This window comes from Equus caballus, chromosome 16 (assembly GCF_041296265.1).
Source record: "Equus caballus isolate H_3958 breed thoroughbred chromosome 16, TB-T2T, whole genome shotgun sequence".
Taxonomy (NCBI): domain Eukaryota; kingdom Metazoa; phylum Chordata; class Mammalia; order Perissodactyla; family Equidae; genus Equus; species Equus caballus.
The window spans coordinates 36,013,726-36,026,219 of record NC_091699.1 but is presented as its reverse complement, the minus strand read 5'-3'; the positions used below and the strand labels follow the sequence as shown (position 1 = coordinate 36,026,219).

At 41.2% G+C, this 12,494-nt stretch overlaps 1 protein-coding gene across 6 annotated transcripts in view; it reads right to left on the bottom strand.

Annotated features, from left to right (window-relative positions):
• Positions 1–12,494, bottom strand: part of ADAMTS9 (ADAM metallopeptidase with thrombospondin type 1 motif 9) — a 165,605-nt gene that overhangs the window by 100,524 nt on the left and 52,587 nt on the right. For all 6 annotated transcript variants that reach the window (XM_023620115.2, XM_023620118.2, XM_070237265.1 and 3 more), the window contains 4 exons: positions 9,561–9,742; positions 9,333–9,469; positions 7,682–7,799; positions 7,336–7,431 (listed from right to left, as the gene is read on the bottom strand). In XM_023620115.2, coding sequence (XP_023475883.1) covers positions 7,336–7,431; positions 7,682–7,799; positions 9,333–9,469; positions 9,561–9,742 — 533 coding nt within the window. The remainder of the gene's footprint in view (positions 1–7,335; positions 7,432–7,681; positions 7,800–9,332; positions 9,470–9,560; positions 9,743–12,494) is intronic.

Genomic DNA, 12,494 nt, shown 5'->3' with positions numbered 1-12,494 from the left:
CTGTGAAAATTAAGTGAAATACAACACAAGGGTCCTAATTAGCCTCGGTTTTGTTATACAGGGCCCACAGTTACAGATGGAAGCCGAAGTGTTATGATCTGAAAATATATACTAATTAACTGAACACTTAGAAAATTGGTTCCCACACAAATATCCCTCTCTACTTTATATTAGATTTAGCTGAGCCTATTAAATCCTTGTTAGTCTTCTTTGTTTGACAGATGTTGAAATCTGAAAATCCATGGCCAATATGATGCTCCAAGGTCATTTTTCCATTGAGGCCCACTCCGGTAGCCAGCCTCCAACATGGTGCCAACAATTGTTGCTTCCTGGTAGTCACGCCCTGTATCATCCCCTCCCATGTTAAATATCAGTAACTGTAATAACTAGGATATTGTGGAAATGACCGAGTGTGACTTCCAAGACCAGCTCAAAGACATTGTGGCTCCACCTTGCTCCTCCTTGAATCTCTGGTTTTGGGAGAAGCCAACAGCCACACTGTAAGGATACCCCAGCAGCCCCATTGAGGGGCCTCCTGCAAACAGCAGTGAAGAACTGAAGCCTTTTGCCAGCAGCATCAGAGTGAGGCATCTAGGACGTGGATCCACCAGCTCCAGTCAAACTTTCAGATGCAATCACAGCCCTAACTGAAGTCTTAACTGCCACCTCATGAGAGATCTCAAGCCAGAAACACCCAACTACGCTGTTTCCAAATTCCTAACACACAACAACAGGGAAATAGTATATGTTTGTTGCTCTAAGCCACTATGTCTCATGACAATTTGTTAAACAGTAAAAGATGCTTAACACACCTACCCAGACAGTTCTTTTTAAAACTGCAACTCCCTCCCAAAGCCAGCACAGATCCCATACTTCCCATCCCATTTCCCACCTTTCCCACCTAATTTTCCTCCATAGCACTTTGTTTGGGCTCTCTCTCCCCAAATAAGAATGTAAGCTCCATGAGCGCAAGGATTTTTTGGACTGATTTCTTCACAGTTACATCCCTGCTTCTGAAAGAATACATGGTAGACGCTCATTAAATACTTTTTTTTGGAAGAATGAATGAATCTACTACAGATCTTGAAAAAGACGAAATAATCAGTGAACTGAAAAAGTATGTAATGTCGAAGAACTGCCTGAGTCAAGCACCAAAATATTGGCCAACTGAGAACCTGACAGTGTTAGACCAGTTAGAGACTTGAGAAAATTGACAAGCAAGATAAAATGACAGCTGTTTCAGAAAGAATAATTTATTTATCAAAGTGTAAAGAGAGACTTTTGAGAAAGTGAATAAAGCTCCAGAAAGCTTTTATAAAAATGACTCCCTTTCAGAGTTTACTGTTAAATTCAAACTTTAATGTACTAACAATATACTGCTCTGCTATCATATGACTTGACTGGAAAACTTAGGCAAAAATATTTATCAGTTGCTTTATTCTCCATTCTGAAAACCCAGGCATGATTGAAATTAAAGCATAACTTTGTTGAATATAAGAAAAAATAAATTTATTTTCATACTTTCTGACTAATTTCTCAAGATAAAATCCCAATCATTTCTTCGCCCCCCCCCCCCCAGTATCTATTATAAAATTTTGTTTTTATTTTAGGTACCATTTTTTTTTTTCAGTACCATCTCTCCTTGAATAATGAATCCTTCTGAGCATCGGGCTTGACATGAAACAGACACTCAAAAAATCATAGCTATTAAACATTTGGGCCCTGAACAAAATAGAAAAAAGCTCCTCACCTTTTGTAAGTTATGCATGATTGGCAAATCTCAGCAGGAAGAGAACCCTTGAAATGCACAAGTCATGTTTTTAGGTGAATAAAGGGAACTTGGAAATTCAACTCATGGATAGTAAATACACTTAATCCCAGGCACCAGTGTCAATCAATTGGTACCAGCTGCCCAAGAAACTATGCAGAGCAGGATTCATGGGTAGCATCATGTCTCAGCATCATTTTAATGACATATGTCTTGGCTGTGGGGTGGGGAACCGCCAAGAGGTCCTAGGTATTTGCCAGATGCTCAGCTGTCTTTCATTGATTCAGGTGATGCGCTGTCTTCCCCCATGCAGGCCAGAAGCAATGTGTATATAGAAGAGGTTTGGAGGATTTAGGGAAGGAAGTGTCGTACCCCCATGCAGAGATTACAGAGGGCTGAGATGAAGCTCTCAATGTTCTCTGTGGCTCAGTAGCAGCAGTGCCCTTGCTTTCTCGGACATGGGAATCTTACAGAGTTCATTCAGTTGGACTCTGTCCTGACGCAAGGACTATTCTTTGAAGGATCAGGAATTAACTGCATTGAATCCTATCCCTAATCCAGCACTTCACTTACTAGCATTCCTACCCATGGAAGCCCCATTTGGCCCTGAGGGAAGAATAAGATGTCTTCATTTGAAATGGTAGGGAAGAAGGCAGTGACATAGGGAAAAAGTGTTTAAAAAGATAATAAACCCTCCAAAATCTTGGTTTCTTCTTCTTGGCTCAAAATCCTTTGACAGTCCCTACTACTACAGAATTTAGTTCAAACTCCTTAGCATAACCTTCCTGTATCATTACAAATCTTATTCTGACATATCTTCCAGTCTCACCATTCACTCCCACCAATAAACCTCAATTTCTAGCCATGTATATCCCCATGTAGGTCAGCCATACACTTTTCTATGTGGAGGCAGGAAACTGAAGCAATTAAAGATGTAGGGTCTGAAGTCAGACCAATAAGGATTTTCTTTCCACTTTCTGTTTGTATCACCTTGGGTAAGTTACTTAACCTCTCTAAGCCTCAGTTTCTTCCTCTGTATAATGGGTTTCTCATAGGATTGTTATGAACATTAAACATGATAGTACATATAGGCTTTCATTCCTGGCAAATCATAATGCCTTCATATGCACTGTCTTCTTATCATACCTTTACAGATGCCTAATTTATGGATGAGAAAAGCATGACTTAAATTTATTAAAATACTTTCCCAAGTCACTTGGACAGATAACTTCTAATCACAAAAGTCTGTCCCCAAAGACCGTCAACCACTCAAGTTTTCCAAGAAGGAAGTCAACAAACGTCAGTTAAATGAGTGAACGAATTTATGCATTCTTTCTTTTATGTACAGATAGAAACCAACTATGTTTAGCTACAGGTTTTTAAAAACTTAAGTTGTTTGTTTGCTAGCCTGCATGAGCCCCTTTAGTAAAGTGACCATTTAAAAATACACTTTTATAAGCCCAAGAAAGATCCCAGTGCATAGTAGGTGCTCAATCAAATGGTGTTGAAAGAATGAGCGACTGATTGAACCTGACATTCATGACAAGGAGAACAGAGTGCTTCCAGCCAAATGACTGCTTCCCTGTCAGTGTCAACCTCTGATAACTTCGTCTCCTCTGCAACTCCTATAGTGGGAGACCCATCAGCCACGCAAGATGCAGGAGTTTCAATGGGTCACTGATTGGAGACAAGGTTGTTTCCGTGGCACCTCAGGCATCCACGGTGATGGCAGGCTGTGCTGCCAACAAAATCACCCAGTTCTTTGAAGTGAAGTTGCATGCTAGCTACCCAGCTGATGTTTCACGTAAAGAGGGGAAATGAGATGTCACGAGGCCAGTGCTGTAAATTAAACGATAATCCAGTTTTGTTCATATTCAAAGAGCAATCATCTATTCTACGTTAATTCTGGGGCTCCTTCCTAATGTCTCCAGCCTTCTTCTCATGCTTATGCCCACCTGGCCATTTCACCCTTCACTGCATGCTTTTTATCCCGGTAGATGGTGAGTAGAGAATGAGATAGGAGTCATCAGGTGAAATGAAGTTCCTGCTTTATCTTGAACTGAATCGATTCCTGTCTTCCCATTGGCACAATTAATCAAGTTTTAAGTGTACTGGAGACAAATAAGTATCACAGAAATGGCTCGTTTTTCTCCTAAAGAAATATGAACATCACGGCACTGGGTGCAACTTGGCTTTAACCCAACAGGAGGGAGGGGTCTATGTGAAAGGATGACCTTTGACAGGGAGACTTTCTGCTTCAGTACCTTGTGAAACAAATAGTTTCCTGAAAACAACAGTCCACTGCCCAACCTCCCACTAATGCGATTAGGGAGCTAATTTCCTGGGTTGGTTTTCCTCCCATTTCACCCATCAGAGCAGGGTTGCTACAAAGACCCTCTCTCCTGGAAATTGCTCCCTCACCAAGACATGCGGAAAGAGTATGGCTTGATTGACCTTTAAAAAAATATGAGGGATGAGGATGAAGATCGCTTAGCAACCGAACAGCTGTGAGTGGACTCGAGCAAGACTCAACTGTGGGTTTTAAAACCTCCTTAGAGCATTTGCTGCACCTTCCTTCAAGCCAAGAGTAAACATTTACACACGCCAGATTTGACGACAACATCATATTCTTCCTAACTTGTTAAGAAATCACCGTAAGGTTCAAAGGCTCTGAGGTCTTGACTTTCACACTCAGTGAACTGTGACTTGCCATCTATGTTTGCACACTTTTCATGTGCTCCAGAGAGATGTTCTGTGGCCAACAGGTGACTTTTACCAAAAGATTCCATTAAAGGGCAATGACTGCCTCAGACTGCCTGTCCCAGGTGACAAATCTTCTTTAATTTTGCTTTCATTCTTTACAAGGAGATTAAGAAACCTCCAGTGAGGAATAAAAGGTTATCAGGAGGCTGTCCCCAATTCAGGTGCCTGATCCAGGTTGATGAGGCTGAAGTGAACTGAGGTCACTACTTGGAAGATTATTTTTTCAAAAAGGAGAAGAATACAGAAGAATCCTTCTCCTTTTCAAGGAGAAGAAAGGAACAGCTCAACACCACTTTGGGCTCTCAGGAAATTAATTAATAAAGGAAGCTGCATGCAATGCCGCTGGATTTAATTAGGAAGTAGTAAGGCCACCGCACTCACATGCTCAAATTTATAACCCAGTGCACGAAGAAAAATACTTGACTCATTCTGCACAGTGGTGGAATGAGAAATGTGGGCTTCTCAAAAAATAATTTGAAAATAGTCCCCAAGAACTTTGTTAATTATAAAGTCACCACTCATTTGGATATTTAGAGTGGGAAAAAGCTGATGCAGCCACTGAGTAATTGATTCCAAGTAAGACTTTACTCATCCCCCATTAAGCACATAGTAGGTCCTCAATAAAGACAGCACGAGCAATGGTTGTTCAATAATTCAGCTTTCATTTACTTAGCACATGTATGTGGAGACTTCATATGAGCAGCTAAAGATATGAAGACAGCCTCTGAACTAGTGGTCATGTGGATACGTAAGAAACAAATTGTCATCTCAGTTGATGGCAACTCCATCCTTTCAGTTGCTCAGGTCAAAACCTTGGAGTCACTTTTGACTTCTTCCTTTCTCTCACATACCATATTCCATCCATCAACAAATTATGATGCCTCCACCTTTGAAAGGCATCCAGAATTGGACCACGTACCACCACCTCCACTGTTCTCACTAGAGGCCAAGCCACCGGTATCTCTCTCATAGATTATTGCAATTACTTCCTAACCAGTCTGCCTGCTTCTACCCTGTACACTTAACCCACCATCTATTCTCAACGTAAAAGCCAGAGTGTTCCTCTGAAAATATAAATACGATTAGATCACGTCATTCCTCAGTTCAAAACCTCCAGTAGCTCCCCACGTCTCTCAGAGGACAAGTCCTTTCACTGGCTAGACAGCCCTCTGTGATCTAGTCCTCACACCTATTTAACCTCATAGGACTCTCTTCTGTGCTGAGGGAGCTCCAGACACTGGCCTCCCTCTATTCTTAGAACAATCCAGACAAGTTCCTCCTTCAAGGATTTTGCACCAGCTGTTCCCTCTACCTGGAATGCTCTTCCCCTAGGTATCAATTATCATTTCCTTCATTTCAAACACTTTAACTCCACTGTTCCCAGCCCACCCTTGGTATCACCATTTCCCTTATGTTGCCCTATTTTCTAACAGCACTTACCACCTTCTAACAGTATATAGTTTGCTTATCGATTAAGTTATTGTCCATCTACTCCCACTAAAAAGCAAGTTCCAAAAAGATAGGAATTTTTGTTTATTTTTATTTTTTGTTACGTTTACTCATTGTGCCCAGAATAGTGCCTGGCACATACTAAATAAGTAAATGAATGAATGATGACATACTGCAGAAAATGCTGTAATGGAGTCCACGTATGAATATTGTACTTGACTAGCATGCTTGGCTAAAAGATCATTGTCTATCCATGAAAGAGTTCACACAGACATTCCAAAGTACAGATACAGGTTCTAATTTGACTCCATAAATACTCATTTACTAGCTCAAGACGTCCAAATGTAAGGAGTAGGCCTCCACAGAGGCTGGATTCAGATGGATCAGTAGAGTTCCTGTCTGGACATTGTAAGAGAGAAAGTATATTCATTTCTTTTAAAAATTGACTGCCCAGCAAGATTGCCCTGATTTCTTCAAGATCTGAATGCAAGGCATGTGCTTTTCAGGGCTAGGAGGAGTCTGGTTGTGCAAGGTGACCAGCTGAACCCCTTCCAGTCACAACCTCACTCCCTATGTCCTTCTTATTAAAAATGGCTGGGCAAATTTCATATCACTTACGGCAGTTTACAGAATGACAAGTTGAAGTGGGACTGAGCTGAGCAAACTGCTAAAAATGAACACAGGGTTGCTGGTGTGTTGTGGTCTAAATACAAGGAAGAGATCGGAAGTAATCATGTACCTGGGCCTGGTGAGAGAAGGAGGAAGAATCCAGAAAGCAACATTCTGGTAACGTTGACAAGGTCTATAAACATTCTAATTCAAATGTCTACTAACAGTCTAGTAATGTCTGGGCCATTCTAGTAACGACAAGAGAAAAATATTGCCACTACAGACCCTTTTGGAATGACCATGCATAATGAAATACTGAGTAAGTCCACCAGTGGTCTGCTATCGGTTAGAACTGATAACATAAAAATTAAATCAACTAATACCTCTAATAAAACATTTGCAAGTCAGTTACCCAAAGGACAGATTTTTTTTTAAAAAAGAGAATAATGATTTTATATTAAACTTAAAAGTGAATACTTCCAAAATTTGACTTGGGGCCTTTCTATATTCTATGATCCAGAGTAAATCACCAGATATTGACTCGTATAATTACATGATTCTTAAATCAATACTCTGAGGGTGTATGTATGAGGGAGAAATAACATAATGAATTTCAAGATTAACTTCTTTTATGAAAATACATGACACCTGAAAGCTCTCCACGTGTGACAGGGAAGGAAGTAGCACGTGCCAACTGCTCCAGAGAGCCAGAATTCCCACAAATGGCAGGGGACACCCCATCTCACCTAAGTAGTTATCATCCTCTGATTTCCCTGAGAAACTGTGCTGCCGCACATCGATATTGGTAGCACCAGCTGGAATTCGGACCACAGTATTGTAACCTGAAATGAATTCAGCAGAAATTCAGCTCTCCACAGCACAGTTCACTTTCTCAAAGCATGGAATAAAAAGGGGGCAACAAAGGAATATAATATAATTCTCACCATTAGGGGCCTTATAGCCAGATGGGTAATGTACCTTAACGAGACTGATTTTACACTTGACATCAATACGTTCACATATCACACGTGGATAACAATTTTGACACTTTGACCATTTTCTTTCTCATGGTTCTTAGGAACAAATTCTTACCATAATGGACTGTATTAAATGTCCCAGCCACTGTTTTGCACGAAGAATTATCGCCACCACAAACCCCACATTTATCTCTCCGGGCTTTTGAGTTTAAAACATGATCGCATCCAGCTTGCTTTTAAAAAGAAAATATTTGAAATAAATAGTAAGTATTATGGAGATTATAAAATAGCAAGTAATGTATTGCTTGGAATGACGTGTATTCAAAATGACAAGAAAGTTAAATCTCTTTAAACTTACAAGGGTTAAGAACTCAAATTGTATATCACTTTGCTATGGAAAATGTGGTCCTTGACTCAGCATCCCTGAGCATCCCTGACGCTATTAGGATTGCAGAATCTCAGCCCCACCCACATCTCCTGACTCACAGTAGATTTTCTGGCATGTTAACAAGATCCTCTGGTGCTTCACCTACAGGTTAAAGTTTGAGAAGCACTAGTCTATGAATAAGTGAAGCAAATGAAAATATTCCTCAGAAATATAAAAGAAGGAATGGTGAGTATCCAAACCAATTAAAGACCTCACGCCCCATCTTCAGGGAGCAGCTGTTGTCCACTCCAGGCTACTGCTGTCACGTAGAAATAGGAGTCCAGTGATGACGTTTCCCAATTTTTCAAGAGAAGCTGGCAAACTTGATTTTCTATGAAATCTCCTAGGTTTAAATACTGGCTATGAATGGAGGACAAAGCATGACTGCAGGCCACCAGTTTGAGGCCTTAGGCCCCAAGTGACCTCCTGAATTTCCTCACATATTGATCCAATACGGCAGTGTAGACTGAGGTCTGAGAAAGACATCAGCAACAACCAGAAGATCAGGAGGAAAGAATTCATATTCTTATCCATTTTGTTCCTTTGTATGAACTAGTCTTTGAGTAGAAACTCAATGTGTTGCTACTGAACGGACTGACAAGGAAATCTGCCCTGTAGCTTGGGTCAGAAAGTGGGTGAAGCCCTCAGGGACTCTTTCAATCAAATCCTACGGACTAGGAACTCCAATCTGCCTTGGACCATCTGCAAGGAACACATGTATCATCTCAGAGCCTGGCTGTGTTAGGAATGATTTCTGAGGTGACAACAGTGAAATGGTATCAAGTTATCAAGTCCTGGAGAAATCATTGCTCTGATGCTTTACCATCTGCCAGAAGCTTCTTGATTCCCTTCCAAGAATATGGCTCAGGTAGAAGCTATCACACTTGACATCAGAAAGAGAAATCTGAGTGAGGCCAGGTCATCCTCACGACATCTTTCTGGAGCAGAGCTATTCAGTCTAGAAAACTTGCTGTCAGGAAGGATCTGGGTTTAACCTTAAGCACTGAGGTTACAGTAAAGGAGTGAGAGTGTGAGTGTGAGTGTGAGTGTGTGTGTGTGTGTGTGTATGTGTAAATTTTTGTAATAAATCTTCATGGGGAGGTTTTGTGCAGACCCTCACAGATGCTGAGAATGTCAAGAAAAATCTAGGGCAGTGGCTCTCAAACTTTGCATGCATCAGAATCAGGTGATGCTGATGCTGGTCTGGGGACCACGCTTTGAGAACCACTGCCCTGGAGATAGTGCACAGATATTAGCAGCTGGTATTTTATCAAGGAAGCCACAAACCACAGCTTGCCAGCAAGACGACACAGTGAAGAAAACGCCCTCTGGGACTTACCCGGCAAAGGCCTTGGACACAGATATCATTGGTGTCCTGGCCACATGGAGTTCCATCTACCACCCTGTCTCGGAGCTGATAGTAGGCTGTGTTCCCTGCCACCCTACAGAACAACTTGCACCGGTCCTTCATCAAAACTAGAGAGGAGAAACACAACGCAATGTGACTTTCATGCCTGGACCCCATGCCGTCCTGCCAACCGCAGCCACCTTCCCTGGATGCACTTACTTCCACTGTACTTAGGGACCCAGCGCACATTTGGAAGTAGACCATTGATGTTAAAATGTTTCCCGTCAAAGTGAGCACACTGTTCATCTCGGAAGTCTCGCTTCTGCTTGAGACATGGCTCTGTGTTGCAGGACTTAAATTTCATTCTACGCCCTACACAGTACTTCCCACCATTTTTTGGCCTGAGAAAAGATAAAGAACACACACACTGTATTATAATGCATTTCTCCCCACCTCACTCTCTCACCTGTGGCTTCCTGTCTTCTAGGGAGGCAAATTTGAAGTAGCCAATGACAGAAGACTGGGCAAGGGCTGTGAAACCTGGGTTTGCATTCTGCCTTCAACATTATTAAGTGTACAACCTTGGGCAAGTCACTTAAGCAAGCCTCAGTCCACTGATCTGTAAAATGGGAAGGTGCTACCTGGTAAGGCTGTTTTGAGGGCAAAATGTTAGAGGATATAACTTAAAATTTGAAATACAAAGCCTGGGATCTATTAGGCCATTTTCTTTCTTCTTTCTCTCAAACATTCATAGTCCTTTAATTTTAAAAACATAGAAGGTGAAAGGTACAGATGATAGTCGGAATGCTTCCTGTTTACCGTCTGTACCATGATATTCTCACAGGAAACCATCCTAAAACTGGTGCCATTCATTCTCTCCCTCCTCGCTCACCACCAACCAGAGTTTTTGTTTTTGTTTTAGAAATAATACGAGATAAAGGGAATACACTCATATTTTGACTAACTTAATAGAAGCAGCAGAGAGCAGAGTTAAAGTTTCATTAACTTTTGTGTAACAAGGGTATGGAGCATGCCTTGTAAAGCATCACAGTGCAAATTTAATCTTGGCATGCAACCCCGTCCAAGTATTTTCCAGATGTGGCCCAGAAAGTAAATTATACAACACATCTCCCAGCAGTCAACAGCTCACCAAATTCATCATGGAAATGGGAAGATCACAGAATCATAGGATGCTGGGCTCTCCCACCCAGGGCTGGGGCAGCTCCGATTTCACAGCTACCCTAGGACATCTCTGAAACTGAAAGAAAGGTTTCCATCTTTCTCCTTTAGAATGAATCTTTCAGAGGAATGTGGTGCATAAGAAGAGTTTTTGCTTGGGGGAATGGGAAATACATCCATGGCCATAAAATAAAGAAGGAGAGGCAGTCTAGCAGAGTGGGTAAGGCTCTGAAGTTGGATGTGGGTTCCAATTTTGGCCCTATCCTCACTGTGTGACCTTAGTCAAAGTTCTTAGCCTTCCAGAGCTTCAGTTTTCCCCTTCTCTAAAATGAGTGCACACAGGAGATGCCTGAAAATGTTAGCTACTATGATCTTATATGTCAGCACTATCAATCTAATCTCATCTGATTTAGCAGTTTGTTCTGAGCACCAAATCTGAGTTATGATGTGGTTGGCACTGTGAGGCACGACTCAATGCTCCTGCAGAGTGCCCACGTCTCAGAGAGGGCTACTTGGCCCTCATACTGTTATAAACATGCTCCCTTGATCAGAGATTTGTAGAGTAAGGCAAGAGCATGGGCTTTGCAGTTACAAGCTGGGCAACTTTGTGTAAGCTAACTGGCCTCTCTGAGCTCTGTCCTGCACACGTAAAACAGAGATGATTCTGTGCACCTGAAAGGGTTGCTATAAATGAGGAGCTTAGCAAAGAGACTAATGAATATTTATTGTTGTTTATTTTGAAGAAGACTGCATCTAGGGATGCTAAACGGCACATAACACAGCAGTATCTTTGATTGTTTCCCCGTTAAACACAGGTAAGCTCATACACTTTATATCTGCACTGTGCACTTGACTCGCCCAAACTCTCTCGTACCTTGCCCAAAGGTAGAGCATGTGAGGTACTTTCATACCAAAGGACAGAAGGTTCAGAGAAGGTAAGTACTTTGCCCAAGATCACAGAGCTAATAACAGAACAGAGACAGGACTGGAATTCAAGCTTCCTAGGTTCTTTCTTTGTGCTCTTTCTGCCACATTATCCAGGAGCAATGGTCCAGAATCTTTTCTTTTTCTTTTTTGGTGCCATTTAGAGATACAGCTTTGGTTTCCTGGATACCAAGCTCTTCTCTTAGTGCCAAGGCACCCTAGTCTCATGCATAAAATATCACAGATTACACACAAATAATACATCAGGCTCATAGAGCTGTTTAAGTAAAATCTGTTTTAAATGTGCTATAAGGAAGATCCTTTTCATTTTTCCTCAAATTGAAATGATCTTTATGGAATCTTTTTAAACATCCCAACCATGGTGGTTGGATCATTTAATAATTGCCTGAAAGTAACGCATATTCCTTTTACTTTGAAAATAAAATTTCTTAGAAGTTGACTTTTTTCTCTTTTAGTTCTCTTATAGGACGAGTCTTAACTTATTCCTGAAATGGATCAAATGCAGCAGCTGAAAATAGTTCATCCTTGTAGGTGGCTTCCCTTCAGATGGCAACAGTTCCCACCTTGGCTTGCTTTGACCACAATCAAATGGCAAATAGCATTTAGCGACTTATTTTTATAAATAACATTTTTTTAAATAAACAACATATAGAAAAACTCTACGTGAGAGGCATGATTGCTGAGGGTCATACATACGGACTCTGGAAACGGAGTTTGAATTCCAGCCCTGCCTCTTAATAGCAGTGCAATTTTAAGCAAGTTGCTTAATCTCTCTAAGCCTCAGTGTCCCTATCTGCACAAGGGAGATGATGCTAACAGGGCTGAGTGAGTGTTAACTGAGCTAATATATCCAAAGCACTCGAACAAAGCCTGCCACACAGCAAATGGTTAGCTATTACAAGGGTCTGCAAACTATAGCCCAAGGGCCAAATCCTGCCTGCTGCCTGTTTTTACGTGGCCATGGAATAAGAATAATTTTTACATTTTAAAGTAATTAAGAAAAAATAAAAAGAATATTTCAAGACACAT